Source organism: Acomys minous (assembly GCF_964271855.1).
Source record: "Acomys minous genome assembly, chromosome: 20".
Classification (NCBI taxonomy): Eukaryota; Metazoa; Chordata; class Mammalia; order Rodentia; family Muridae; genus Acomys; species Acomys minous.
The window spans coordinates 24,836,735-24,864,482 of record NC_140502.1 but is presented as its reverse complement, the minus strand read 5'-3'; the positions used below and the strand labels follow the sequence as shown (position 1 = coordinate 24,864,482).

The following is a 27,748-nucleotide window of genomic DNA, read 5'->3' as shown; positions in this document are numbered from 1 at the left end:
TGCCTTTCACCTGTGAATGCCCAGCCGATAGTGCATCCGTTTCCGCTTGCCCTCAGAAAGGCCACACCACCCCCAACAAAGCCACACTTCCTTCAACAAGGCCACACCTGCCCTAACAAGGCCACGCCTCCCCAACAAGGCCACGCCTCCCCTAACAAGGCCACACCTTCCCCAGGAAGGCCACACCTCCCCCAGGAAGGCCACACCTCTCCAACAAGGCCACGCCTCCCCCAACAAGGCCACACCTCCCCCAGGAAGGCCATACCTCCACAACAAGGCCACGCCTCCCTCAACAAGGCCACACCTCCCCTAACAAGGCCACACCTCCCCAGGAAGGCCACACCTCCCCCAGGAAGGCCATACCTCCCCAACAAGGCCACGCCTCCCCCAACAAGGCCACACCTCCCCTAACAAGGCCACACCTCCCCCAGGAAGGCCACACCTCCCCCAGGAAGGCCATACCTCCCCAACAAGGCCACACCTCCCCCAGGAAGACCACACCTCTCCAACAAGGCCACGCCTCCCCCAACAAGGCCACACCTCCCCAGGAAGGCCATACCTCCCCAACAAGGCCATGCCTCCCTCAACAAGGCCACGCCTTTCCCAGGAAGGCCACGCCTCCCTCAACAAGGCCACACCTCCCCCAGGAAGGCCACGCCCCCAATAAGCCGCACCTCCTGATCCTTCGCAAACAATTTATCAACTGGAGACCAAGGGTGCAAAGTGATGAGCCTACCGGGCCATTCTTGTTCACCCCCACACCGCCCACGCACAGCTTGCTGTGTATCCTTACTTCCTTCTCCTGCCATCTCTCCCTCCACCACGTCCTCCATGCCTCTACCGTACGCTCAGCTCCCCCTCAACGCCCTGTAATTCCGTCTGTCAGTTCACCCAGCCAGCCAGGCCTCCACCAGCTCCTCGGGCCCCCAGTCTTCCCTCCCGTACCCCAGTCTGTCAGCACCACCCTGTGACCGCTGAGCCGCTGTGCGCCGGGACCGGGTGGCCTCTGTCAGGGCGGGCGTGGCTGGCCCCGAGTCACCCGTGTCCAGGCTCGCGAGGACGGGCGCTCACCTGCGCAGGGAGAGCCGCTTATGTCCGCGATGATGTGGTCTGGGCCGCGTGAGCGAGACATGGCTGAGGACGGGGAAGGGTGGGGAGACTGCGGGGAGGGTTAGGGAAATTTTGATATTTTTCTTTGACAAGTTCATAAAGATATATATGGTGTATCTTGGTCGTATCCAGCTCAAATTCCACGGTACTGGGGGAGCAAGATGGGGATGGCATTCGGCCTGTGGGAGGAGCCATATCAGCCGGTGGGAGGAGCTGTGTCAGCCAGTGGGAGGAGCCGTATCAGCCAGTGGGAGGAGCCTTGTCAGCCAGTGGGAGGGGCCGTATCAGCCGGTGGGAGGAGCCATATCAGCTGGTAGGAGGGGCCATATCAGCTGGTGGGAGGAACTGTATCAGCCAATGGGAGGAGCCATTTCAGCCGGTGGGAGGAGCTGTATCAGCCGGTGGGAGGAGCCAAATCAGCTAGTGGGAGGAGCTGTATCAGCCAATGGGAGGAGCCGTATCAGCCGGTGGGAGGAGCCTTATCAGTCCATGGGAGGGGCCATATCAGCTGGTGGGAGGAACCGTATCGGCCAATGGGAGGAGCCATTTCAGCCGGTGGGAGGAGCCAAATCAGCCAGTGGGAGGGGCCATATCAGCCAGTGGGAGGAGCCGTATCAGCCGGTGGGAGGAGCCTATCAGCCAATGGGAGGGGCCACATCAGCCAGTAGGAGGGGCCATATCAGCCAGTGGGAGGAGCCGTATCAGCCAATGGGAGGAGCCACATCAGCCGGTGGGAGGAGCTGTATCAGCCGGCGGGAAGAGCCAAATCAGCTAGTGGGAGGAGCTGTATCAGCCAGTGGGAGGGGCCATATCAGCCAGTGGGAGGAGCCGTATCAGCCAGTGGGAGGGGCCATATCAGCCGGTGGGAGGAGCTGTATCAGCCTAGGCTGAGGTGGTCTTGGCATGTGCAGGAGAAGCTGGTCCAGAGAGTGGGGCTGGGGCGAGATCATGAAGTCTTCTGGGGCCATGGGGAAGGAAGGACTCAGACCTTGTCCCGCAGGTGATGGGTGTCTTCAGCGACGAGGACGTGAAGCAGATCCTGAAGATGATTGAGCCTGAAGTCTTCGCCGAGGAGGAAGGGGTAGAGGAGGAGGAGGAGGAGGAAGAGGAAGACGAGGAGGAGAAAGAGGAGGACGAGGAGGAAGAGGCACACGAGAAGGAAGATGAGGAAAAAGAAGAGGAAAGGGGGGAGGAGGCGGCGGAAGAGGAGAAGGAAGGGCTGGAGGAAGGCCTACTCCAGATGAAGCTGCCAGAGTCTGTGAAGCTACAGGTGGGCTGGGTTCCCCTCCCCCGCGCCCCCCGCCCCACCCCCCACCCCTCCGCCCCACCGTCCGCCCCCCATCTTTCAGCCTCCATCGGTCTGGGCTCAGGGACATCTATTCTGGTGTCCAGTGGAAATGGCAGTGGGGGTGGATCTGGCTTGGAGTGATGGCTCTGATTTCCCCCGAGGGGGGTCCATGGCGGAGGCTGACTCCACGACCCCAGCAGCCCATGAGGTTGGATGCTGGGCAGGGCGATGGAGGGGGCAAGGCAGGCACTGAAGGGTCTCGCCAGCGTCCCTCCTGCTGCCTGGCTGTCCTCCCTTAGATGTGCCACCTCCTGGAGTATTTCTGCGACCAAGAGCTGCAGCACCGCGTGGAGTCCCTGGCGGCCTTCGCAGAGTGCTACGTGGACAAGCTCCAGGGCAACCAGCGCGGGCGCTACGGCCTCCTCATGAAGGCGTTCACCATGAGTGCGGCCGAGACTGCGAGGCGCACCCGGGAGTTCCGCTCTCCGCCCCAGGAGCAGGTCGGCTGAGCCTCTAACCCCAACCTCAGCCCTCCTCAGTCCCAACTGATCAACCCTGGTCACTGCTGCTCGCCCGACATGGAGCATGCCCAGTATCTACCCTCTGCTTAGTCCCTTAGGCTTTATTTATTTATGTATTTATTTATTTATTTATTTTGCTTTTTCGAGATAGGGTTTCCCTGTGTAGCCTTGGCTATCCTGGACTCACTTTGTAGACCAGGCTGGCCTCGAACTCACAGCCATCCACCTGCCTCTGCCTCTCCCTAGTGCTGGCACTAAAGGCGCATGTGCCACCACCACCCGGCCCCCCTCAAGCATTCTTTACTGACTCACAGTTGAGGGTCATAATCTTAGAGACTTGTAGTTGGACCTGTGACCTTTGATCCTGATCTGAAGCCAAAGGCCTTTAATCGAGTGTTTATTGTCTAGATCAACATGCTATTGCAATTCAAAAATGGGGCGGACGAAGAAGATTGCCCTCTCCCCGAAGAGATCCGACAGGATTTGGTTAACTTTCACCAAGACCTGCTGGCACACTGTGGTAAGGACAGAAATTCAGAGAGCCCTCCTCCCTCCCTTAAATACTTTATTTCGCTATCTCTCCTGACGTGTCAGTAAGGTTTCCTGATCTTAAAACACCCGTGTAGGGGCTGGAGAGATGGCTCAGCAGTTAAGAGCAGTGGCTGTTCTTCCTGAGGACCTGAGTTTGATTCCCAGCACCCACATGGCGGCTCACATCCATCTGTAACCTCCAGTTTCAGAATATCCAACAGGGTTTTTTTTTTTTTTTTTTTTTTTTTTTTTTTTTTTTTTGCCATTATGGGCAGACACATGGTGCACAGACACATATGCAGGCAAAACATTCACAAGAGTAAAATAAAAAGAAATAAATCTCGGGCCAGGCGTGGTGGCGTATGGCGCACACCTTTAATCCCAGCACTCAGGAGGCAGAGGCAGGAGGATCGCTGTGAGTTTGAGGCCAGCCTGGTCTACTAAGCGAGTCCGGGACAGCCAGGGCTACACAGAGAGACCCTGTCTCAAAAAACCAAAAAAATTTTTTTCAGTTATTATATTTTCCCTTCTAAATTAAAAAAATATATATATTTGTTTAGCAATTGTGTGGTTGTTATGTTTTTAAAAATAATGTGTTTGTTTATTTTTATTTTATGTACATTGGTATTTTGACTGCATGAACATCTGTGTGAGGGTGTTGGATCTCCTGGAACAGAAGTTACACACATGTGGCTGCTGTGAACTGAACATGGGACCTCTGGAAGAGCAGCTAGTGCTCTTAACTTCTGAGCCATCTCTCCAGCCCATTATGTGTTGGTGTTGTTATTTTTTTTTTCTAAGTCCAGTTCTCATGTAAAACAGCCTGACCGTGAACTGGACGTGTAGCCAAGGATGACCTTGATTTCCCAATCCCCTGCTTCCACCTGCTGCGTGCTAGGACGACAGGTGTGCGCCAACACACCCAGCTCTATACCTTTCTACGGGGTTCTTTCTATAACACTTACCTTCTTATTAGTATTCTCTACTGAGCCCAGTGTGGTGGCACATGCATTTAATTCTAGCACTTAGGAGACAAAGGCAGAAAGACTTCTGTTAATTTGAGGCCAGCCTGGTCTACATATCAAGTGCCAGGACAGTGAGACCCTGTCTCAAAACTCTCACACACACACACACACACACACACACAATTTAATAATAATAATAATAATAATAATAATAATAATAATAATAATAATAATTTAAATTTAATATTAAATATTTAAATATTAAATGTTTAAAATATTAAAATAAAAATGTTTATTATTGTTGTTGTTGTTATTATTATTATTATTATTATTATTATTATTATTATTATTATTTCTAATGTATGTCCCATTGGCAGCATACTTCTTTAAATTCTTTGGACACTCTCTTCGTTCTTTTCTGTTCTTTGAACATATTTGCAAGAGTTGATTCAAAAGACAAATACTTCTGGGAATGTGGCTTATGCCAATTCTCAGGAGACTGAGGCAGGAGGATCGCTACAAGTTTGAGGCTAGCCTGGGCTACATAGCTAGTTCAAGGCCAATTTGGTCTACAGGATCCTCCTGTCTCACAGAGCCAACCGTTCTTTTTTCTCCTCAAATTAATAAAAATAAGCATAGCTGGGCACATCAGCACACATCTGTCATCCCATCACTTGGGCGGCGGAATTCTTTTTTTTTTTTTTTTCTAGACAGGGTCTCTCTGTGTAGCCTTGACTGTCCTGGACTCGCTTTGTAGACCAGGCTGGCCTCAAACTCACAGCGAACCCCCTGCCTCTGCCTCCCCAAGTGCTGGGATTAAAGGCATGTGCCACCACTGCCCGGCTGAGCAGTGGAAATCTAAGCTGACCTAGAGCCTTCCTCCATAGAGTGACTGAATGAGTTGACTCCTGGTCGTAGGAAGAGGAGGATGAAAACTTCCCAGAGACCATGCCCGGGAGAGAAAGAGACAAATGATTGCATGTGTGCATGAACGAACCAACGAATGATGGATGGATGGATGGATGGGATGGACGGATGGATGATGGATGGATGATTGATGGATGGATGAGGGATGGATGGACGGATGGATGGATGATGGATGGATGATGGATGATGGATGATGGATGGATGATGGATGATGGATGGATGATGGATGGATGATGGATGGATGATGGATGATGGATGGATGGATGGATGATTGATGGATGGATGGATGATGGATGGATGATGGATGGATGATGGATGGGTGGATGGATGGATGGATGATGGATGGATGGATGGATGATGGATGGATGATGGATGGATGGATGATGGATGGATGGATGATGGATGGATGGATGATGGATGGATGATTGATGGATGGATGGATGATGGATGGATGATGGATGGATGGATGATAGATGGATGATGGATGGATGGATGATGGATGGATGGATGATGGATGGATGATTGATGGATGATTGGTGGATGGATGATTGATGGATGGATGGATGATGGATGGATGGATGATGGATGGATGGATGATGGATGGATGGATGATGGATGGATGGATGATGGATGATTGATGGATGGATGATTGATGGATGGATGGATGATGGATGGATGGATGATGGATGGATGATTGATGGATGATGGATGGATGGATGATGGATGGATGGATGATAGATGGATGATGGATGGATGATTGATGGATGGATGATGGATGGATGATTGATGGATGGATGATGGATGATGGATGGACAGATGGATGGATGATGGATGGATGATGGATGGATGGATGATGGATGGATGATTGATGGACGGATGGATGATGGATGATGGATGGATGATGGATGGATGATTGATGGACGGATGGATGATGGACGGATGGATGATGGATGGATGATGGATGGATGGATGGTGGATGGATGGATGATGGATTGATGGATGGATGATGGATGGATGATGGATGATTGATGGATGGATGATTGATGGATGGATGGATGATGGATGGATGATTGATGGACGGATGGATGATGGACGGATGGATGATGGATGGATGGATGGATGATGGATGGATGGATGATGGATGATGGATGGATGGATGATGGATGGATGATTGATGGATGGATGATGGATGGATGGATGATGGATGGATGATGGATGGATGGATGATGGATGGATGATTGATGGATGGATGATGGATGGATGATGGATGGATGGATGATTGATGGATGGATGATGGATGGATGATGGATGGATGATTGATGGATGGATAGATGATGGATGGATGGACAGATGGAGGATGGATGGATGGATGATGGATAGATGATGGATGGATGGATGATTGATGGATGGATGATGGATGGATGATGGATGGATGATTGATGGATGGATAGATGATGGATGGATGGACAGATGGAGGATGGATGGATGGATGATGGATGGATGATGGATGGATGATGGATGGATGGATGATGGATGATGTATGATCAGCCGAACAAGCAAGCACAGGAGTCGTCCCACACCCTCTTGACCACCTCCAGGAATCCAGCTGGAAGGGGAGGAAGAGGAGCCGGAGGAGGAGACCACTCTGGGCAGCCGCCTGATGAGCCTTTTGGAGAAAGTCCGGCTGGTGAAGAAGAAAGAGGAGGAGCCTGAGGAGGAGCCGGCAGCCGAGGAGCACAAACCTCGTGAGGGCTGGGGACACGGGGGTGAAGACGGGTGGGGCGGGCTGCTAGAAGCTCTGGGAGCATGGAGAGCGGGAAGGGGAAGGCAAAGGGTGGTGGAGATGTGGTGCAGATGTCCGGGCTGTGGCTGACCACGTGGCGGTGTCACCCACCGGAGCAGAGGGGCATCCAGCCTGGGGTGGTGACAGGTGCAGCACCACAGCGGCTTCTCTTTCCTCGTGGTCCTCGTTTCGTTTTCTCTCGTGGTGAGATGATTTATGTGAGGAGTTAGAAAAGTGTGGTCAGTGTTGGGTGTCGCGGTGCACGGCTGTGTGTTAGGCACACCCGAGATGGAGTCTCCAAAGCTGGTACAGGTTTGATCCTACAGTGTTTTGTTTTTGGTTTTTAGGGTTTGTCCTTTTATTGTTGTTGTTTTGATTGGTTGGTTAGTTGATTGATTAAATGTGTATGAGTGCTTTACCTGCATGTATACCTACTGGCCAGAAGAGGGCGCCAGATCTCACCGTAGATGGTTACGAGCCACCATGTGGTTTCTGGGAATTAAACTCAGGACCTCTGGACGAGCAGGTGGCACTCTTAACCTCTGAGCCGCCTCTCCAGGCCTGTTTGTTTGTTTTGAGATGTTTATTATGTAGACTTGGGACTTAACTATGTAAAGTAGTGTGGCCTCAAACTGGCAGAAACCCTCCTGCCTCTGCCCCCTGAGCACTGGGATTAAAGATGTAGGACACAGCAGCCTGGCTGTGGCTGCAGAAGCCAGGGGAGGGAGGGGAGGGAGGAGGAAGAGATCGGTTCTTGGGAACAATAGGAAAATTATCTCGATCCATGCAAGTGGAAGACAGGGCAGTGGTGACAGGATTCCTCTCCCCCCACCCCCCTGGTTCAGAGATGCAGCCTAGTGTCCCAACCTTTCCCCCAGAGTCCTTGCAGGAGCTGGTGTCCCACACTGTGGTGCGCTGGGCCCAGGAGGACTTCGTTCAGAGCCCGGAGCTGGTCCGCGCCATGTTCAGCCTTCTGCACCGTCAGTACGATGGCCTCGGCGAGCTGCTGCGCGCCCTGCCCCGGGCCTACACCATCTCTCCCTCCTCGGTGGAGGACACCATGAGCCTGCTGGAGTGCCTGGGCCAGATCCGCTCGCTGCTCATTGTGCAGATGGGTCCCCAGGAGGAGAACCTTATGATCCAGAGTATCGGGTGAGCGTTTCTCCCCAGCCAGGCTGCCCAGGGGCTGCACTGTCCCTTCCCATGGTCCCCTTTGCCCCAATGGCTAATCCTCCCTCGGAAGCTCCCGCTCACTGCGTGTCTCTTGGCGCCTCTGCGTCTGCGCTTACAGCCCTCCAAGGTGACAAAGGGAAAGGCCACGCGTACCCCGCAGAGAGGGGGCGGGGCCTCGGGGCTGGGTGCTGATGTCATAGGCTTACAAGGTTGGGGTGGTTATCTCGGGCCTTGCCCTCCCAGCACTCGAGAGAGCTGAGGCGGGAAGGTCTTGAGTTCCGGGTCACCCTGGGTTACGCAGGAAGTTCTAGACCCGCCTGGGCCACATAGTGAGACAGCGTCTCAGAATGATAAATATTAGAGAGAACCAACTCCAGCAAACTGTCTATGGGATGTGTGTACCTCCCTCACAAAACACATAAATAGATACATACATACATACATACATACATACATACATACATACATACATACATAACACAAATTTCTTACCACAAAAATAGGGACTGGAGAGATTGGCTCAGTAGTTAAAATTACGCACTGCTCTTCCAGAGGACCCGGGTTCAATCCCAGCACCCACATCGGGCAGCTCACAACTCTAGCGCCTGCATGCACACGGGGTACACACACATGAACTTCTGCAGCGGCACACATATACACAGACATAAAAATAAAATTTAAAAACTGTTTTGAATAATGTGAAGTCCTGATAGTATTGAGCATCCTGGCCAATGTGCCTGGGTCATTTAAGCTCTGTTTGTATTTAAGCTGGGCCCTCGTTCGCCCGACATTTGGGAGTGCTGGCAAAGATCCCCACCTTAGAGGAGCTCACCTCGGATCCAGACCTCCTTTTCCTTGTCTGTGGCATCCCATAATTATAATTTCTGCCTCCCAGAGTGGGTAGAAGCATGAGTGAAGAGCTAGGTGGTGGCTCCCACCTGTCATCTGGAACAGGGGGATTAATTGTGAATTCTAAGCCATCCTGGGCTACACAGTTCCAGGCCAGCCTGGGCTATCAGAGTGAGATCTGGTCTCAAAACCTAACTAAAACGAAATAAAAAAAAAATTAAAAAAAAAAAAAAGGATGGATGAATTTACATCTGCCAAAGGTGCATAGAGAGTATGGATGTTGTCGCCATGGTGACTGTGGCTCTCCCTGGATGCCGGATGCACCCCCTCACCCCACCCCCACCCCACCCCCATCTGTGCTAACCCCACCCATTCTGTCTGCCCCAAGGAACATCATGAATAACAAAGTCTTCTACCAGCACCCAAACCTCATGAGAGCGCTGGGCATGCACGAGACCGTCATGGAGGTCATGGTGAACGTCCTCGGGGGTGGCGAGTCGAAGGTCAGGGGTCAGGCTGCGGGGGTGGGAGGGGTGGGGGAGGGGCGGGGGCGCCGAGGGCAGGCACTCACCACTGGCCTTCCCTGCCCTCTCCCCGCAGGAGATCCGCTTCCCCAAGATGGTGACAAGCTGCTGCCGGTTCCTCTGCTACTTTTGCCGGATCAGCCGGCAGAACCAGCGCTCCATGTTTGACCACCTGAGCTACCTGCTGGAGAACAGCGGCATCGGCCTGGGTGAGAAGCCCGGCAGCCTGGGAAGTCATCCTGGGCCTCGCGAGACTCTGTCTCAGAAACCCAAGTCAGGACACAGAGTGGCTCAGACAACCTTGGCCGGCCCCACAGCTCACAGGGTAGCGAAGGAGTAAAGCTCAGTCTTAGACCCCATTAACCCAGAGGCCCCGCCCCCCCCACCCCCCAGAGCTGGGATTCGGAAAGCGCCAACCGGCTGAGGCACTCAGCCCGTTTCAAGAAGAGGTGGTCAGATAGGGCTTCCCAGAGGAGGTGGCACCATCAAGACTGGGGAAGGGCCGGAGAGATTGCTCAGTGGCTAAGAGTGTGTATTGTTCCATCCGGAGGGTCAGAGTTCGAGCCCCAGCACCCACTCACAAACCACCTGTCACTCCAGCCCCAGAGGATCTGGTGCCTTCTTCTGGCTTACATGTCCATCTGCGCACACACACACACACACACACACACACACACACGCATACACACGCATACACACACACATAAGTACACATACACACACATACACACACATAAATACACATACACACACTCACACACATACACATACATAAACACACATACACACACTACACACGCATAAACACACATGCACATGCACATACACACATAAGCACACATACACACACAAACACACATACATGTACACACGCACACACGCGTAGGGATAAGCCAGCCATATTCCTCCAAAGTCCACTCTGGTCACTATTTGTCCTCACAGGCATGCAGGGCTCCACACCCCTGGATGTGGCAGCCGCCTCTGTCATCGACAACAACGAGCTGGCCTTGGCATTACAAGAGCAAGACCTGGAAAAGGTGAGGCAGGAGGAGGCCGGGCCATGCCTGGGGTGGGGGCGGGGCTCACGTGCTGGGGCGGGGCACCCTGGACTGTAGCCAGACATCCCGGGGCCCAATCAGAAGGGGTCTAACTTGCAAGGCACCACCAGCAGCCAGTGGCTTCTTCACTGTATGCGAGAGGGGCTGGGGGCAGGCCGGTGGGCTACCCTCCCCAGCCAGGTGGCTGAGTGGGGGCTCCAAGGGGGTTAGGGTTCAGCAACAAGAGTCAGGGGTCCCTCTGCTTGTTAACTGTCCCGGGAAGGAGACGGCTTCTCCGGACCTCCTTCGTTTAATCGGCTCAGTGAATACGTAAGCATGACTTATTTATAAGTTCATCTCTAAAAGCATTTATAAGCCATTGTGTGGCTGCACATGTCTTTAATCCAACTTGGAGGCAGAGGCAGGCGGGTCTCTGTGAATTTGAAGCCAGCCTGGTCACCACAGTGAGTTTCCGCAAGGCAACGTAGAGAGACCGTGTTTCCAAGAAAGAAAAAAAGAAATAAAAGACTGGCTAATGTGACATTTGACTAAAGACTAGCTAAAGTGACATTTGACTAAAGCTCAGGATGATCTGGGCAGACAGACAGACTGACCCAGGGGAAGAGCAGGACAGAGACCTTGGCGCAGCCGACAGCCCACGATGGCTGAGAGGTGAAGTCACGGAAGTCGTGTGAGGTCCTGTGGGCTGGGCCACTGAAGGATGCTGGACTTTATCCCAAGAGAGACAGACCCAGTGTTGGGCAGGGGAAAGGATGGCCTGACACGTTCGTGATGAAGTGGGTTGTGGGATGGGAAAGGAAGCCCAGGAAAGGGACAGCATTAGAGCTGAGGCTCAGCTTGCTGTGGATCTGCAGGTGCACGGGGCTGAGGAGACCCAGGTCAGCATCCCTGAATCTTGGGGAGGAACGCAGTCTTGGACTAAGCTCTCTTTCCGCATTGCAGGTCGTGTCTTACCTGGCAGGATGTGGCTTACAAAGCTGCCCCATGCTCCTGGCCAAAGGGTACCCCGACATTGGGTGGAACCCCTGTGGGGGTGAACGCTACCTGGACTTCCTGCGCTTTGCCGTCTTCGTCAACGGTGAGGCAGGGTGGGAGGTCTGGGGTCATTGGCTACAGCCTCCCTCTGGCGACAGCCATACCTGGAGCCGAAGGCCTCCCCTGGGCTGGAGGGTCAACAGGGACCTGACATCACCCTTGGGTGTGTTGGGCTCTGGGGTTGTGTGAGATTCCCCCTAGAGCACTCCTGAACTTTCCGGATGCCAGGTGAGAGCGTGGAGGAGAACGCTAACGTCGTGGTGCGGCTGTTGATCCGCAAGCCCGAGTGCTTCGGACCCGCCCTGCGGGGTGAGGGTGGCTCGGGGCTGCTGGCCGCCATGGAAGAGGCCATCCGCATTTCTGAGGACCCTGCACGAGATGGACCAGGCGTCCGCAGGGACCGGCGGCGTGAGCAGTGAGTCCCCCGTCCCCTTCTCAGCACGGTAGCCACGGTTACCGTTTCCCTGGATGGTCAACCGCCACCACCTTCTCCTCTACAGCTTTGGTGAGGAGCCCCCTGAGGAAAACCGGGTGCACCTGGGACATGCCATCATGTCCTTCTACGCCGCGTTGATTGACCTGCTGGGACGCTGTGCACCTGAGATGCATGTGAGCTCTGAGAGGTCAGGTGGGGTGGGAAAGTCCTGGGTGTGCGTGGCCAACCTGCAACCTCAGCCAGCGTTCAGGCACCTGGCAGCACTCATAGACCTCACTGTGGGTGTGGTCCTCGGCCAAGTGATGCTGGGCACACATTCACGACCAAGACAGCCTCAGGACCCGGAGGACTCAGCATAGGGGTGAGGGAAGGTACATCCAGGGGAGCCCTTCAAGGAGACCATGCTGCACCCTGTCACACACACCTGTAACCACAGCACTGTAGAGGCAGGAGCATTGGGAATCTGAGGCCAAGGCCCTGTCCCAACAGATAAAGCTGCATGTGGTGGCACAGTTTGGTTTTTTGTTTGTTTGTTTGTTTGTTTGTTTGGTTGGTTGGTTTTTTGAAACAGGGTCTCTCTGTTTAACAGCTCTGGCTGTCCTCGAACTCGCTTTGTAGACCAGGCTGGCCTCTCAGACATCCACCTGCCTCTGCCTCCCGAGTGTGGGATTAAAGGCGTGCGCTGCCGCTGCCCGGCAATGGTGGCACAGTTTTGTAATCCCAGAACTTGGAAAGTAAAAGCAAGAGGATGAGAAGTTCAGTGTCATCTTTGGCTGCTTAGCGAGTTAGAGGCCAGCCTGGGCGAGGTGAGAACGTGCCACAAACAACAAACAAACAAAACAAACAAGGAGCCTCTGGTTCAGTGTGGAAAGGCACCTGCCACCAAAGCTGAAGACTTGATTTTGATCACCAGGACCCACGTGGTGAAGGGAGAGAAGCCCACTCCCCTTAGCTGTGCTCTGACCTCCGCTTGCATGTGCACCCCCTAATAAATGAAACATCCATGCATCGGGGCGCACGCCTGTAATCCCAGCACTCAGGAGGCAGAGGCAGGTGGATCGCTGTGAGTTCGAGGTCAGCCTGGTCCACAAAGTGAGTCAAGGACAGCTAGGGTTACACAGAGAAACCCTGTCTTGATAAAAACAAAAACAAAAACAAACAACAGAAAGGAAGGAAGGAAGAAATGAGGAAGACGCCTGACATCAACCTCTGGCCTTCACACGAGGGGCACAGGAGCAAGTGCACATACTTGCATTCAGACGAACACACACATGCACAAACATGCACACACGCGTACAACACATACACACAAAGGAGGCTCGCTCCACCGTCGGTGTGTCAGGAACAGTTGGAATACAGCGAGTCCCCAATGGGGCGCAGTTGTCTGACTGCGCATGCGCCTTTCTCTGTCCACCGCCTCCAGCTGATCCAAGCGGGTAAGGGCGAAGCCCTGAGGATCCGCGCCATCCTTCGGTCCCTCGTGCCCTTGGATGACCTCGTGGGCATCATCAGCCTCCCACTACAGATCCCTACCCTGGGCAAAGGTAGAGGAGAGAGCTGGAATTATTGAGGGAGCGATGCTGGGGGGCGGGGGTGGGGGAGGGGGGGCAAGCGGGAGTGAAGCAGGCGCTAGCATCCCGCCCTCCTTGCCCGTAGATGGAGCCCTGGTGCAGCCAAAGATGTCTGCCTCCTTCGTGCCCGACCACAAGGCATCCATGGTGCTCTTCCTGGACCGAGTCTACGGCATCGAGAACCAGGACTTCTTGCTGCACGTGCTGGACGTGGGCTTCCTTCCCGACATGAGGGCGGCTGCCTCACTGGACACGGTGAGCAGCCCCACTTAGCTGGTCGTCCCCGCATGCCTCCACGCGGGACTGTAGGCTGAGAGGTGGCCTCAGCCGACCTGGCATCGCATGCGCATCCTGACCCCCGCCTTCACCTCTGTGATGGAAAAGAAAATCTGTGGAAAAACAGGTTTTTTTTTCCTGGAGGGTGGGTAGTAGGAATCAATCCCCAATACCTTCGCTTACGAGAAAGCATTGCCTGGGTGTGGCGGTACACACCTTCCACCTAGCATCACAGTGATGCAGGCCAAAGGGCGATGAGTTCCGCGGCTACGGTGAAGCCTCTCAGGAAACCAAAGCAAAGCGTAGAGAGGCAGAGGCAAGCTGACCACCGTGAGTTGGGTGCCAGCCTGATCTACGAGGCAAGTTCTAGGTCAGCCAGGGCTACATATTAAAGACCTCGTCTTAAAAACAAAGAAACAAACAAAGCAGCAACAAAATGCTGGGCACGCCTGTCATCCCGGCATTTCTGAGGCAGAGGCAGGAGGAGCAGCGGTTCCGGGCCAGCCTGGGCTACATGAGATCCTATGCAGAAGCTCAACACTGCAAAACAGCTAAATCAGAGTCATGGGGTTCCGCAGTCAGTTGCCGGCTTTTTGTCTTTGTGTGTGTGAGAGAGAGAGAGGCGAGGGCGGGCGCGGGAGGGAGATTTATTACTTATTACCTAGGTAATAAGGATGTGGGTAGGGATCTGGAGGAGTGAGATTTAGGAGGAGAACGGTTAAAAGCCTGGGTACCAAGGCAACGCCATCCCGTCTGACGGCCTCACCCCTGTATCCCAGGCTACTTTCAGCACCACGGAGATGGCGCTGGCGCTGAACCGCTACCTGTGCCTGGCGGTCCTACCGCTCATCACCAAGTGCGCGCCGCTCTTTGCGGGCACCGAGCACCGGGCCATCATGGTGGACTCGATGCTGCACACAATCTACCGACTGTCCCGGGGCCGCTCGCTCACCAAGGCACAGCGTGATGTCATCGAGGACTGCCTTATGGCGCTCTGCCGGTGAGGCTCGTCGGGGTGTCCCGTAGGGGGCGGGGTAGGGCGGAGCCGCCCGGCGGGGCCTCTGGGGAGCTCTCTGCTCACCGTCTGGGCGTGTCCTCCTCAGGTACATCCGCCCGTCCATGCTGCAGCACCTGCTTCGACGTCTGGTGTTCGACGTGCCCATCCTCAATGAGTTCGCCAAGATGCCGCTCAAGGTGAGGGCAGCCCCCGGCGGAACCCGTCCTTTTCGCACCCACACTCTTACTAGCCTCGCCCACCTCAGCTAGAGGACAGTGAACCCTGAGGAAACCAATTAGCATGCTCTTCGCCCGGCTGGGATTTCCATGACATTCTGTCTGCGTCATGGGCGCTGCTAACATCCCTTAATTACCGCTTAATTTGCCTAACTAAGCGAGCCGGCCCCCGCCTCAATTAGCATACATCTTCAAGGAAAATATACTTTCCCTAATTAGCATTTTATCCGAGTGTCCAGACCACCAGCCTTCCAGCATTCAAATGAGTGCGTTTATTTGAATAAACAGTACCGTAGCTATCCTGAATATTTGCATACTGTCTCTCCTGCTTTACCATTCGCATGCTGGTTTGCATAAGGAGATGCCCTCCAAGGTAGACCGTCTTGCATAAGATGCCTAAATTAGCACCAACTCCCAAGTTGGGGTACTGAAGGCCTTTTTTGATTACCGTATATTTGCACGGGACGTCGCCCGTGTTTCTGTCGGACGCGCTGATTTGCACAGGCACGGGTCGTCCCATTAGTGTGCGCACGGCTCTACCAGGAGGCGGTTAGCGCACCTGCTTCTGTAAAGACAACAGGCAAACCCAGCCGTGGTTTTAATGCCCAGCCTGGCTCTCGTTGAGAATACTACTAACTCTTAGGTGGTGAGCTGTCCAAGGGCTGTTCTCTGATAAACACATCATTTCCCCCTTATTGGCATCTCATTGGCAAGCAGGGACCCCCCTCCCTCCGCCCCCTGCTCTCACTGCCTGCCCTCATCTTGTGTCTCGTGTGTGTCTCTTGCTCTCTCAGCTTCTTACCAACCACTATGAGCGTTGCTGGAAATATTATTGCCTCCCCACGGGCTGGGCCAACTTCGGGGTCACCTCTGAGGAGGAGCTACACCTCACACGCAAGCTCTTCTGGGGCATCTTTGATTCTCTGGCACATAAGGTCCGGGCACCCATGGGACCTCAGAGGATCCCATGTCGGGGGGGGGGGGGGTTGGGGTTCGGGTTTGGAGATTTGGGATGAAATCCCTGTCGGGTTGGTGGCACGCGCCTCTAATTCCAGCATGAGGCGGAAGCAGGGGGACCAGGAATTCAGGTCATTGTGGATTATGTATCAAGTTTAAGGACAGCCTGGGCTACATGAGACCTGCCTAAAAACCAAACCGGAAGCCGGGCGTGGTGGCGCACGCCTTTAATCCCAGCACTCGGGAGGCAGAGGCAGGTGGATCGCTCTGAGTTCAAGGCCAGCCTGGTCTACAAAGAGAGTCCAGGACAGCCAGGGCTACACAGAGAAATCCTGTCTCGAAAAATCAAAAAACAAAACAAAACAGAACAGAACCAAGTGAGGCCTGGGCTTTGGGGAAAGTGACAAGCAGGTTGTGTGGGTTCGAACAGGAGAGTTGATGGTTAGAAAGTAGATTGGGGGCTGTAGGATTGGAAGCTAAGTGAAGCCTGCAGGATCCTCCCCTTCATCCCCGGCGCCCTCAGAAATACGACCAGGAGCTTTACCGACTAGCCATGCCTTGTCTGTGCGCCATTGCGGGGGCACTGCCTCCTGATTACGTAGATGCCTCGTACTCATCCAAGACCGAGAAAAAGGCCACGGTGGACGCTGAAGGCAACTTTGATCCCCGGCCCGTGGAGACCCTCAAGTGAGACCCCGGGGGATGGACAAATGGTGGGGTTAGGGGCTGGGAGAACAGAAGGCTCCAGAGAAAGAGGAAAGCCCCGCCCCCCGGTGCCTGCTGACCCGGTCTCCTCTCACAGCGTCATCATCCCGGAGAAGCTGGACTCCTTCATTAACAAGTTTGCGGAATACACCCATGAGAAGTGGGCCTTCGACAAGGTGAACACTGGGGTCCCCCACCTCGCCCTTCCCTCCTCTCTGCGGGCCCCGTATTTTCCCTGAGACCTCAGGTTGTCCTAGATCCACGGTCATCCCAAAGACCCTCGATGTTCTCCGACAGCCCTCGGTCCCTGCGGGGTGCGCCCCTGCCTCACACCCCACCCTGCGTTCCGCCTATCATCCTGATCCCGTCTCTAGATTCAGAACAACTGGTCCTATGGCGAAAATGCTGATGAAGAACTGAAGACCCACCCCATGCTGAGACCCTACAAGACCTTCTCAGAGAAGGTGACCCAACCTTAGGTCCTGGTGTCAGAGGTTGGAGGGAGACTCCAAAATTTTGGGGTCCGGGGAGGAGTGGGACAGCTTCATAGGTTGGCATCGGGGTCATGGACTTTGCCTTCTCTCATGATTGCATGCTTTGGGCTGGAGAGACGGCTCAGAGGTTAAGAGCACTGGCTGCTCCTCCAAAGGTCCTGAGTTCAATTCCCAGCAACCACATTGTGGCTTACAATCATCTATAGTGTGATCTGGCGCCCTCTTCTGGCCTGCAGGTATACATGTAAGCAGAGCACTCATACACATAAAATAATTAATAATAAAAAAGAAAGAAAAAGATTGGATTCCTCCCCTGGAGGGCCCCAAAACCCTTATGTTCCTTCTCTTAGAAAGACTCCTTGGCCAGGTGTGGGTGGCGCACGCCTTTAATCACAGCACTGGGAAGGCAGAGGCAGGTGGATCTCTGTGAGTGTGAGGCCAGCCTGGTCTAAAAAGCGAATCCAGGACAGCCAGGGCTACACAGGGAAACCTTGTTTTAAAAATCAAAAAAAAAAAAAAAAAAGTCCCTGATGGTGAGGTGTCTCTGGGGCTCTTGTGAAATGGGTGTCACTTGTTTACAGAGCAGGGTAGAGTCCTGGGTTCTGATCCAGACTGCCCCACTTCCTCCTTGCCAGCTGCTAGTGGGGCATCTCCTCCTTGAGCCTGTAGAGAGCAGGGAAGCTGAACCAGGCTTTCCTTCTGGCCCCATCCCCCACCCCACCCCTCATACCCCCACACCCACCCACCCACCCACCCCCACCTACGCTGCCTCCCCCAGGACAAGGAGATTTACCGCTGGCCCATCAAGGAGTCCTTGAAGGCCATGATTGCCTGGGAATGGACGGTAGAGAAGGCCAGGGAAGGCGAGGAGGAAAAGACAGAGAAGAAAAAAACAAGGAAGATCTCTCAAACTGCCCAGGTGAGCTTGCTGGGAGGCAGTGAAGGGCCGAGCAAGGGTCGGGGTGGGGGGAGATCTAGGACGAGTGGGTCGGGTATGGTGGGACTGAGAAGTGTGGACCCAGGCTGGAGAGATGGCTCAGAGGCTGCTCTTCCAAAGCTCCCGAGTTCAAGCCCCAGCAACCACATGGTGGCTCACAACCGTCTACAGCGAGATCTGGCGCCCTCTTCTGGCCCGCAGGTGTATGTGCACGCAGAGCGCTGTGTACATAATAATAAATAAATGAGAGCTAAGGAGGGGGGTGGGTGAGAGCCAAGTGGTAGAGGGATGAGGTATCAGTGAGGCCTGACAGAGAGGAGGTAAAGTAAAGAGAAAGGCACAGCCCAGAGTAAAACTCTCAGCACTGAAAGAGCAGCCGCCGGTCTGAGGAACACAGAGCTGAGGAGGGTGGCTTAGAGCCAGGGCCTTAAGGAATGGGGCGCAGGGGAAGGTGTCTGGAGCCGGGGTCAGAGCTTCCTGAGCAGGCCATTACCCATCTCCCGCCCTGTCTCTCCCCGTCAGACGTACGACCCTCGGGAAGGCTATAACCCGCAGCCCCCAGACCTCAGCGGCGTTACGCTGTCCCGGGAGCTGCAGGTGAGAGCGGCGGACGCTTTATGTAGCAAGCACGGGGCTGTCTGAATCCGGTCCTTGACTCTCTGCACCCCACTTCCAGGCCATGGCTGAACAGCTGGCCGAAAATTACCACAACACGTGGGGCCGGAAGAAGAAGCAAGAGTTGGAAGCCAAGGGTGAGGGGCGCCCATCCCTTCCCGCCGCTGGCCCCTTCTCCTCAGTCCCACATCCGTGAATCCTCCTCCCCCACCCCGCCAGTCGCGCGGACCTCCCTTAGAGTCCCGGCGTTTCCTCCACCCCCCCTCCCCCCGCCCCACAGGGTCTCTCTGTGTAGCCCTGGCTGTCCTGGACTCGCTTTGTAGACCAGGCTGGCCTCGAACTCGCAGCGATCCCCCCTGCCTCCGCCTCCCGAGCGCTGGGATGAAAGGCGTCCCGGGCGTTTTCTTAGTCACTCTCACCGGCTCTGCTCCACTACACTGGTTCCATCCAGCGTCCGAAAACAGGGTTTGCAACTGTTAGCACCTTTTTAGTTGCGCAAGCAACAGGAACCGCAGTGACGAGTGGCCTGGGTCTTCCCAGACCCTGATTTCTAATCTTTGCCGTCCCTGCCCCCGTTCCCCCCCCAGGGGGTGGGTCCCATCCTCTGCTGGTCCCCTACGACACACTCACGGCCAAGGAGAAGGCGCGGGACCGAGAGAAGGCCCAAGAATTGCTGAAGTTCCTGCAGATGAATGGCTACGCTGTCACCAGGCACGTGAGGGGGGGACCTGGGCAGGAGATGCTGCGGGGGGGGGCGGGGAAGGGGGGGAGAAGGGGGGAGGGGAGGGCTTGGGATGGGGCCTGGATAGAAGGAAGGCACATTGGGGCGGGGCTTAGGGTGGAGGCGGGGCTTGGGTGGAGGCGGGGCTCAGGGTGGAGGCGGGGCTTAGGATGGAGGCGGGGCTTAGGATGGAGGCGGGGCTGGAAGCTGTGTGGCAACATCAGCACCTCCTGGGGGCGTAGCCTGTAGAGTGAAGTCCTAAGGGATGCTGAAGATGGATGTGGGAGACAAGGCTACAAAGACGAGGCGAAGGTGGAGGAGCGTGGGGGAAGCGAGACTCGGAGAACAGCCTGAGATGAGGGAGAGGCCGGTGGAGGAGGAGCAGCAGGCGGACGGTGCGCACAGCCTGACCAGAAGGCTGTGTGAAAAAAAAAAACAAAAAAAATGGCAAGGCCTGTGTCCGAGCTGACCTGTCCCTCTGCCTCTCCGCGCAGAGGCCTTAAGGATATGGAACTGGACACGTCTTCCATCGAGAAACGATTTGCCTTCGGCTTCCTGCAGCAGCTGCTGCGCTGGATGGACATTTCGCAGGAGTTCATCGCCCACCTGGGTAGGAGGAGCTCCTCCCTGCTTCCCATATCACCTGCAAAGACTCGCCTGTGGCACCTGTTCACCCGTTTCTCCCCTCAACCGGTGTTCACTGAGCAGTCAGTTGCCGGCCGGACCCTGCTGGCGGGGGTGGAGTAGCAGGGAGCAGGACCAAAGACCGTTTCCTTCCTCCGCATCCTTGTTTTAGGGTCAGACAGTTGGAATCACACGTAACTAAACCAAGTGTGCTACGAAGTGCCTAGTGTCGGGGAAGAGGACCAGGGAAGGGGGTGCTTGGGAGAGCGGAGCCAGCTGCCACTTAACTAGGGTATTCAAGGAAGACGTGGACGGCACCGTGACGCCTGTGGCAGGATACGAAGGGGTGGGGGTGGGGCGTTTGGACATCTGGAGGGTGTGTCCCAGCAAAGGGCTTGGGGAAACCTTCCCCACCCTGCTTCTGGCTGGGGGACGGTGATTGAGGATGGTGCTAGAATATGCAGCGAGGAGCCCGGGGCTTTGCAGCTACATGGGAGCTCAGAGCTGGTCCTTTGCACAGAGATGGTGCCACAGGAGGGGACTGAGCGGGCACCTAGCCCAGGTGGCCAGAGTCCCTCCAGCTTGATGTGGCCAGGGCAGGTATGAGAGAGAGAGGGAGAGGGAGAAAGAGAGAGGGGGGGAGGGAGAGAGAGAGGGAGGGAGGGAGGGAGGGAGAGAATCTTCTGTTGTTTCTTTTGTTTTTTGAGACAAAGTTTCTCTGCTAATAGCCCTGGCTGTCCTGGAACTCTATTTGTAGACCAGGCTGCCCTCGAACTCATAGCGATCCACCTGCCTCTGCCTCCCGAGTGCTGGCATTAAAGGCGTGCTTCGTTTTGTGTCTTTTTTCAAGATAGGGTCTCTCTTTGCGTAGCCCTGACTGTCCTGAAACTTGCTCTGTAGACCAGGCTGGCCTCGAACTCACAGAAATCCGCATGCTTCCGCTCCACCCCCCACCCCCACCCTGAGCACTGGGATTAAAGGCGTGTCACTATTCCCCTCACACACCTCAGTGTCGCTTCCTACCAAAACATGCTGGCTTCCTCAGCTTAAACCCACAATGGCCCACCCTACTTGCCCTTCCCTACAGAGGCTGTGGTCAGCAGTGGTCGAGTGGAGAAGTCCCCTCATGAACAGGAGATTAAATTCTTTGCTAAGGTGAGAGGTGGGCTGGGAGCCTGGAGGAGCTGTGGTGTGGGAGAGTCCCTCCGCTCCTCCCTCAGCCCCTCCCCTGTGCTCCTCCCCCATGTCCCAATCCCCTGCCCCATGCTCCTCCCCCAGCCCCTCCCATCTGCCCCATGCTCCTCCCCCAGCCCCTCCCCCCTCCCTCGTGCTCCTCCCCCTGCCCCCCGTGCTCCTCACTCAACCCATCCCCCCTCCCCGTGCTCCTCACTCAGCCCTTCCCCCCTCCCCATGCTCCTCCCCCTGCCCCCCCTGCTCCTCACTCAACCCATCCCCCCTCCCCGTGCTCCTCCCCTGGCCCCTTCTCCCTCCCCGTGCTCCTCACTCAGCCCTTCCCCCCTCCCCATGCTCCTCTCCCCATCCCTCCTCCCTCCCTGTGCTCTTCCCCCGGCCCCTCCCCCCTCCCCATTCTCCTCCCCCGGCCCCTCCCCCCTTCCCTGTGCTCCTCTTCCGGCTCCTCCCCTCCCCCATGTCCTGCCCCCTGTGCTCCTCACCAGGCCCCTCCCCCATTTCCTTCCCCCATATAGATTCTGCTTCCTCTGATCAACCAATACTTCACCAATCACTGTCTCTACTTCCTATCCACGCCGGCCAAAGTGCTGGGCAGTGGTGGCCATGCCTCCAACAAGGAGAAGGAAATGATCACCAGGTGAGCTTCCTGTGACCTCTGACCTTACAGCGTTATGATCCCAAACCTCTCCTTCCTGACCCTGACACTAGTGGGCGCTGATGGGTGTTTCCCCGCCTAGGGATGTCCTAGAAGTGACCAGCTCAGCCGGTTGCTTTGGGCTAAAGCGATTTCCCAGGACTTAAGTGACAAAAAACTGGTCATTCTGATAAGGGCAGCCTCACATCCATCACCTCTGCTGGCCAGTTGTTGGTTGTGACTTTTGTTTTTTTCACTTGCAATGCTGCAGATTGAACTTTACCTATGCTAAGAAAGTATCCTACCTACCCCAGCCCCTCAGTGGGGGATTCTAGGCAGGGGCTCTACCACTGAGCCACACCCCAGCCCCTCACTAGGGGATTCTAGGCAGGGGCTCTACCACTGAGCCACACCCCAGCCCCTCACTAGGGGATTCTAGGCAGGGGCTCTACCACTGAGCCACACCCCAGCCCCTCACTGGGGGATTCTAGGCAGGGGCTCTACCACTGAGCCACACCCCAGCCCCTCACTGGGGGATTCTAGGCAGGGACTCTACTGCTGAGCCACACCCCAGCCCCTCACTGGGGGATCCTAGGCAGGGGCTCTACCACTGAGCCACACCCCAGCCCCTCACTGGGGGATTCTAGGCAGGGGCTCTACCACTGAGCCACACCCCAGCCCCTCACTAGGGGATTCTAGGCAGGGGCTCTACCACTGAGCCACACCCCAGCCCCTCACTGGGGGATTCTAGGCAGGGGCTCTACCACTGAGCCACGCCCCCAGCCCCTCACTGGGGGATTCTAGGCAGGGGCTCTACCACTGAGCCACACCCCAGCCCCTCACTGGGGGATTCTAGGCAGGGGCTCTACCACTGAGCCACACCCCAGCCCCTCACTGGGGGATTCTAGGCAGGGGCTCTACCACTGAGCCACACCCCCAGCCCCTCACTGGGGGATTCTAGGCAGGGGCTCTACCACTGAGCCACACCCCAGCCCCTCACTAGAAATATTAGGCCCATTGCTCACTCTAAGCCTGAGTCCCTCCTGCAGCCCTTGCCTGTGACTTTCAAGCTTGGCCATACATCTTTATCCCTGGCTTGGCCTGGTGCCCCGCCCGTGTTCCAGCCCCTCCTGTCCTGTTGTACCTTGTCTCCTCTGATCATGTCACCGCTTTTCTCTCCCTGGCCTCCTCACTCCTGTCCTCCTGCCCTTCTGTCCCTTTCCCTTTCTTCAGCCTCTTCTGTAAGCTCGCTGCCCTGGTCCGCCACCGAGTCTCTCTCTTTGGTAAGCATCCTTGCCTCCCAGCCTTGCGGCCAGGTCCCCTTGCTTCCTTTATCGCCAACCCCACCTGGAAGAGAGAATTCTAGAGAGAATTCCGGGGCCTCATGATTCCCTCTGAACCTAGCCTGGGCCAGCCTGGAGATGGGTAGGTGACCACGCAGGCCATTGTCCCTGAGAGGTCAGGGCTAGAAGGAAGAGAGCCCAGGTGGAGCAGGCGTGCGGAGGCGGGGAGGAAAGGTTTGGCATGGAGGAAGGCAGGGTCTCAGCCTGGCCACTGTTCCTGTCCCAGGCACGGATGCCCCAGCCGTGGTCAACTGTCTTCACATATTGGCACGCTCCCTGGATGCCAGGTACCGCTTGGGGGTAGCCAAGTACACTTTTGGGGGGTGTTATTCGAGACAGGGTCTCTCTGTATAGCCTTGGCTGTCCTGGACTCGCTTTGTAGACCAGGCTGGCCTCGAACTCACAGCGATCCACCTGCCTCTGCCTCCCGAGTGCTGGGATTAAAGGCGTGTGCCACCATGCCCAGCCCAAATACACTTAAAGATTATTAAAAGATTATTATTATTTAAAAGATTATTATTATTTATTTATTTATTTATTTATTAGTACTCTGTCTCCATGTATGCCTGCAGGCCAGAAGAGGGCATCAGATCACGTTATAGATGGTTGTGAGCCACCATGTGGTTGCTGGGATTGAACGCAGGACCTCAGGAAGAGCAGACAGTGCTCTTAACCTCTGAGCCATCGCTCCAGCCTCAGATACACTTTAACAAAAATATTTTTAAAAAGTATTCAATGTATATGAATCCTCTGCCTGCACGTACACCTCTACGCCAGAAGAGGGCGCCAGATCACATTGTAGATGGTTGTGAGCCACCACGTGGTTGCTGGGAATTGAACTCAGGACCTCTGGAAGAACAGCCAGTGCTCTTAACCTCTGAGCCGTGTCTCCGGCCCAAATATACACTTTAACCATTTCCCCAAAACCCAGTCCTCCTATACTATCTGAAACCCGGCCTAGGTGATGTAGTGAGATGTCATCTCAAGAGAAGGAAGGAAAGGAATGGAAGAAGGGGAGGAGTGAAGAAGGAGGGAGGGGAGGAGGGAGGGAGAAGAGGGGAGGAGGAGGAGGGAGGAGGAAGGGAGGAGGAGGGTAGGGACGCTCTGTTTCCACACCGCGGCTCTGTGTACCCCTCCCAGGACGGTGATGAAATCAGGCCCCGAGATCGTGAAGGCGGGCCTCCGCTCCTTCTTCGAGAGCGCGTCGGAGGACATTGAGAAGATGGTGGAGAACCTGCGGCTGGGCAAGGTGTCGCAGGCTCGCACCCAGGTGAAGGGCGTAGGCCAGAACCTCACCTACACCACAGTGGCCCTGCTGCCCGTCCTCACCACCCTCTTCCAGCACATCGCGCAGCACCAGTTCGGAGACGATGTCATCCGTAAGGACTCCTGACACGGAGGGCAAGGGGCGGGGGGCGGGGCGGGGTACCCACTTCACCCGCACTGTCCGTCCGGAGGTGGGTGGCGCAGTCACCGCGAGTTAGGGCATGTGCTTTATCGCCGGAAGCCGAAGCACGTGGTCAGCGAAATGTGGGAAACAGAGACGTTAACTCTCCCTCCTCCTCCTCCTCCTCCTCCTCCTCCTCCTCCTCCTCAGTGGATGACGTGCAGGTTTCTTGCTACCGAACGCTGTGCAGTATCTACTCCCTGGGAACCACCCGGAACCCTTACGTGGAAAAGTAAGAAAGATGGGACATAAAGCTGAGCTTTATATAGGCGCTTGGAGGGCTATGTGGGGGGGGAGGAAGGAGGGGACACGTGAAGCGGGGTGAGGTGGCAAAGCTGCCCATGTACTAGGGTGGCTGAAGTTCACGCCAGAAGCCACGAGAGGGCGCACCGTGGGCTGGCATAGAAATAGAGGATGTGGGATCCCGGAGAGTGGGAGCCAGACACCTGCCGACTAAGGGTGCTGCAGCGGCTTCCTTCTGGGAAGCAAGTGTGGCCTGGTTGGAAACGTGAAGAAACTGAGCAGCAGCCGGGGGATCACTAGAAAGGAACATTTCAGGCTGCGTTCAAGTCTCCGCAAGGCACGCTGGGAGGGGCGCACAAAAAGAGCTGCCCCCCCAACTCTGCCCCGGAGAGGACCAGGAGGGGGCGCTTCTGTGCACGGTGGGGCAAGGGGCTCAGGGCTCTGCAGAGGGGCGCGCGGAAACTAACTGCTGCGCTCCCGCCCCGTCCAGGCTGCGGCCAGCCCTCGGGGAATGCCTGGCCCGCCTGGCCGCAGCCATGCCAGTGGCCTTCCTGGAGCCGGAACTGAACGAGTACAACGCCTGCTCCGTCTACACCACCAAGTCTCCTCGAGAGCGGGCCAGTGAGTTGTGTGGGCCCCTGGGGGGGGGCGCGGTGGGACAACCGTCAGGGTAGTGTGGCCCCTGTGGGCCCTGGGGCGGGGGCGGGGGGACAGCCGTCAGGGTCACGGGAAAGCCACCCTCAGGGTAGTGTGGTCCCTGTGGGTCCCGGGCGGGGGGCAGCCGTCAGGGTAGTGTGGCCCCTCAGTCTGGGCTGGGAGGGGCTGAGAATTCTCCGGCACAGTAATGTTCCGTAACTTGAGGGGTCCTGGCCATGCGGTCAGGGGCCATTCGGAGCCACCCCCCACTGAGTTAGGGGGGGAATCACTGGCTTTCAGTGCGAGGGTGAGATGGGAGAGGGATGGGGTCTTGGAGGCTTTTTTCTTTTTCCCCCCGTTTGTTTTATTGTTTTTCGAGACAAGGTCTCTCTGTGTAGCCCTGGCTGGCCTGGACTCACTTTGTAGACCAGGCTGGCCTCGAACTCACAGCGATCCGCCTGCCTCTGCCTCCCGAGTGCTGGGGTTAAAGGCGTGCGCCACCACCGCCCCGGCTCCTTGGAGACTCTTAAGCACAGGGTGGTTCACTGGTGTCAGGTGGGTCGTAGGGAGTGACCGCTGACATACCCTGACCTATCCCTGCACCCCAGTCCTGGGCTCCCCAACAGCGTGGAGGAGATGTGTCCCGACATCCCAGTGCTAGAACGGCTCATGGCAGAAATCGGGGGTCTGGCCGAGTCCGGGGCGCGCTACACGGAGATGCCACACGTCATTGAGATTACCCTGCCTATGCTGTGCAGCTACTTGCCCCGCTGGTGGGAACGAGGGCCCGAGGCGCCCCCACCAGCCCTGCCTGCAGGGGCTCCACCGCCCTGCACCGCAGTCACCTCCGACCACCTCAATTCCCTGCTGGGGAACATCCTTCGAATCATCGTCAACAACCTGGGCATTGATGAGGCCTCGTGGATGAAGCGGCTGGCAGGTGGGTGTGCCGGGCAGTGTGTCCCCCGCCTCCGCCGGAATAGGGGGGTGGGCTTGGGATGAGGGTCAGGCGCTGTGTTGGAGGTCACGCGTGAGTCACACCCACGCTCCCGCAGTGTTTGCCCAGCCCATCGTGAGCCGCGCCAGGCCGGAGCTCCTGCATTCCCACTTCATCCCAACCATTGGGCGACTGCGGAAGCGCGCGGGGAAGGTGGTGGCTGAGGAGGAGCAGCTGCGTCTGGAGGCCAAGGCGGAAGCCGAGGAGGGTGAGCTCCTGGTACGGGACGAGTTCTCCGTGCTCTGCCGCGACCTGTACGCCCTCTACCCGTTGCTCATCCGCTACGTGGACAACAACAGGTGAGCCCTGCCTGGTTCGGGCTTCCTCGATTGCACGGACTCCGTCCAAGCCCACCAGGCCTTGTCCAGCACTTTCTCCCTCCTTAGCCCCCCTGCCTCCCGTGCCGGGTCAGCGGTAGGTCTTGAGTCTGACCCTAGATAGGGACCCATGGGAAGCCAGATGCAGCAGCACACATCTGTAATCCCTGTAATCACACACACACACACACACACACACACACACCACGTACATGCTCTGTGATTGATTAGCTATGTCTGCCATGGGGGCAGAAATGGGAAACTATGGTGTGCATTCTGCCTAAGGGTCAATTCCAGATTTTGGCTACACTTCAAGAACCGGGATCCATCACTACTTAATCGGCCTTAAGTTATTTGTTGTTGCTGCTGTATGTCAGCTTTTCAGATAGAGTCTCACTCTGCAGTCACAGTGAGGGCGTGCTCAGCTGGCAAACCCACAACGACCCCTCCTCCCTCAGCCTTCCAAGTTCAACCATAAGTTTTGTTAGTAAAAATTATGCTAATTGTTGGCTCACTCTGCACCTAGAAACCTTCATATTTTGACAGAAAATTGTATCTGAGAGAAATTTCTAAATCTCCAAGCTTGGTTCTGATTTTTTTTTTCCTT

The 27,748-nt window shown here is 55.9% G+C and overlaps 1 protein-coding gene across 1 annotated transcript in view; it reads left to right on the top strand.

Annotated features, from left to right (window-relative positions):
• RYR1 (ryanodine receptor 1) overlaps nucleotides 1-27,748 on the top strand; it is a 158,425-nt gene that overhangs the window by 62,005 nt on the left and 68,672 nt on the right. Inside the window, 33 exon segments of the mRNA XM_084770567.1 lie at nucleotides 2,111-2,380; nucleotides 2,698-2,898; nucleotides 3,328-3,439; nucleotides 6,941-7,087; nucleotides 8,004-8,277; nucleotides 9,536-9,650; nucleotides 9,748-9,880; nucleotides 10,614-10,708; nucleotides 11,672-11,807; nucleotides 11,993-12,179; nucleotides 12,265-12,373; nucleotides 13,624-13,744; nucleotides 13,857-14,026; nucleotides 14,827-15,047; nucleotides 15,151-15,241; nucleotides 16,075-16,215; nucleotides 16,761-16,924; nucleotides 17,040-17,118; nucleotides 17,317-17,406; nucleotides 18,215-18,355; nucleotides 18,896-18,970; nucleotides 19,050-19,125; nucleotides 19,576-19,699; nucleotides 20,204-20,319; nucleotides 21,421-21,488; nucleotides 22,040-22,161; nucleotides 23,392-23,441; nucleotides 23,728-23,788; nucleotides 24,642-24,880; nucleotides 25,099-25,180; nucleotides 25,682-25,819; nucleotides 26,436-26,767; nucleotides 26,883-27,123. Of these exon segments, the coding sequence (XP_084626693.1) occupies nucleotides 2,111-2,380; nucleotides 2,698-2,898; nucleotides 3,328-3,439; nucleotides 6,941-7,087; nucleotides 8,004-8,277; nucleotides 9,536-9,650; nucleotides 9,748-9,880; nucleotides 10,614-10,708; nucleotides 11,672-11,807; nucleotides 11,993-12,179; nucleotides 12,265-12,373; nucleotides 13,624-13,744; nucleotides 13,857-14,026; nucleotides 14,827-15,047; nucleotides 15,151-15,241; nucleotides 16,075-16,215; nucleotides 16,761-16,924; nucleotides 17,040-17,118; nucleotides 17,317-17,406; nucleotides 18,215-18,355; nucleotides 18,896-18,970; nucleotides 19,050-19,125; nucleotides 19,576-19,699; nucleotides 20,204-20,319; nucleotides 21,421-21,488; nucleotides 22,040-22,161; nucleotides 23,392-23,441; nucleotides 23,728-23,788; nucleotides 24,642-24,880; nucleotides 25,099-25,180; nucleotides 25,682-25,819; nucleotides 26,436-26,767; nucleotides 26,883-27,123 (4,721 nt within the window).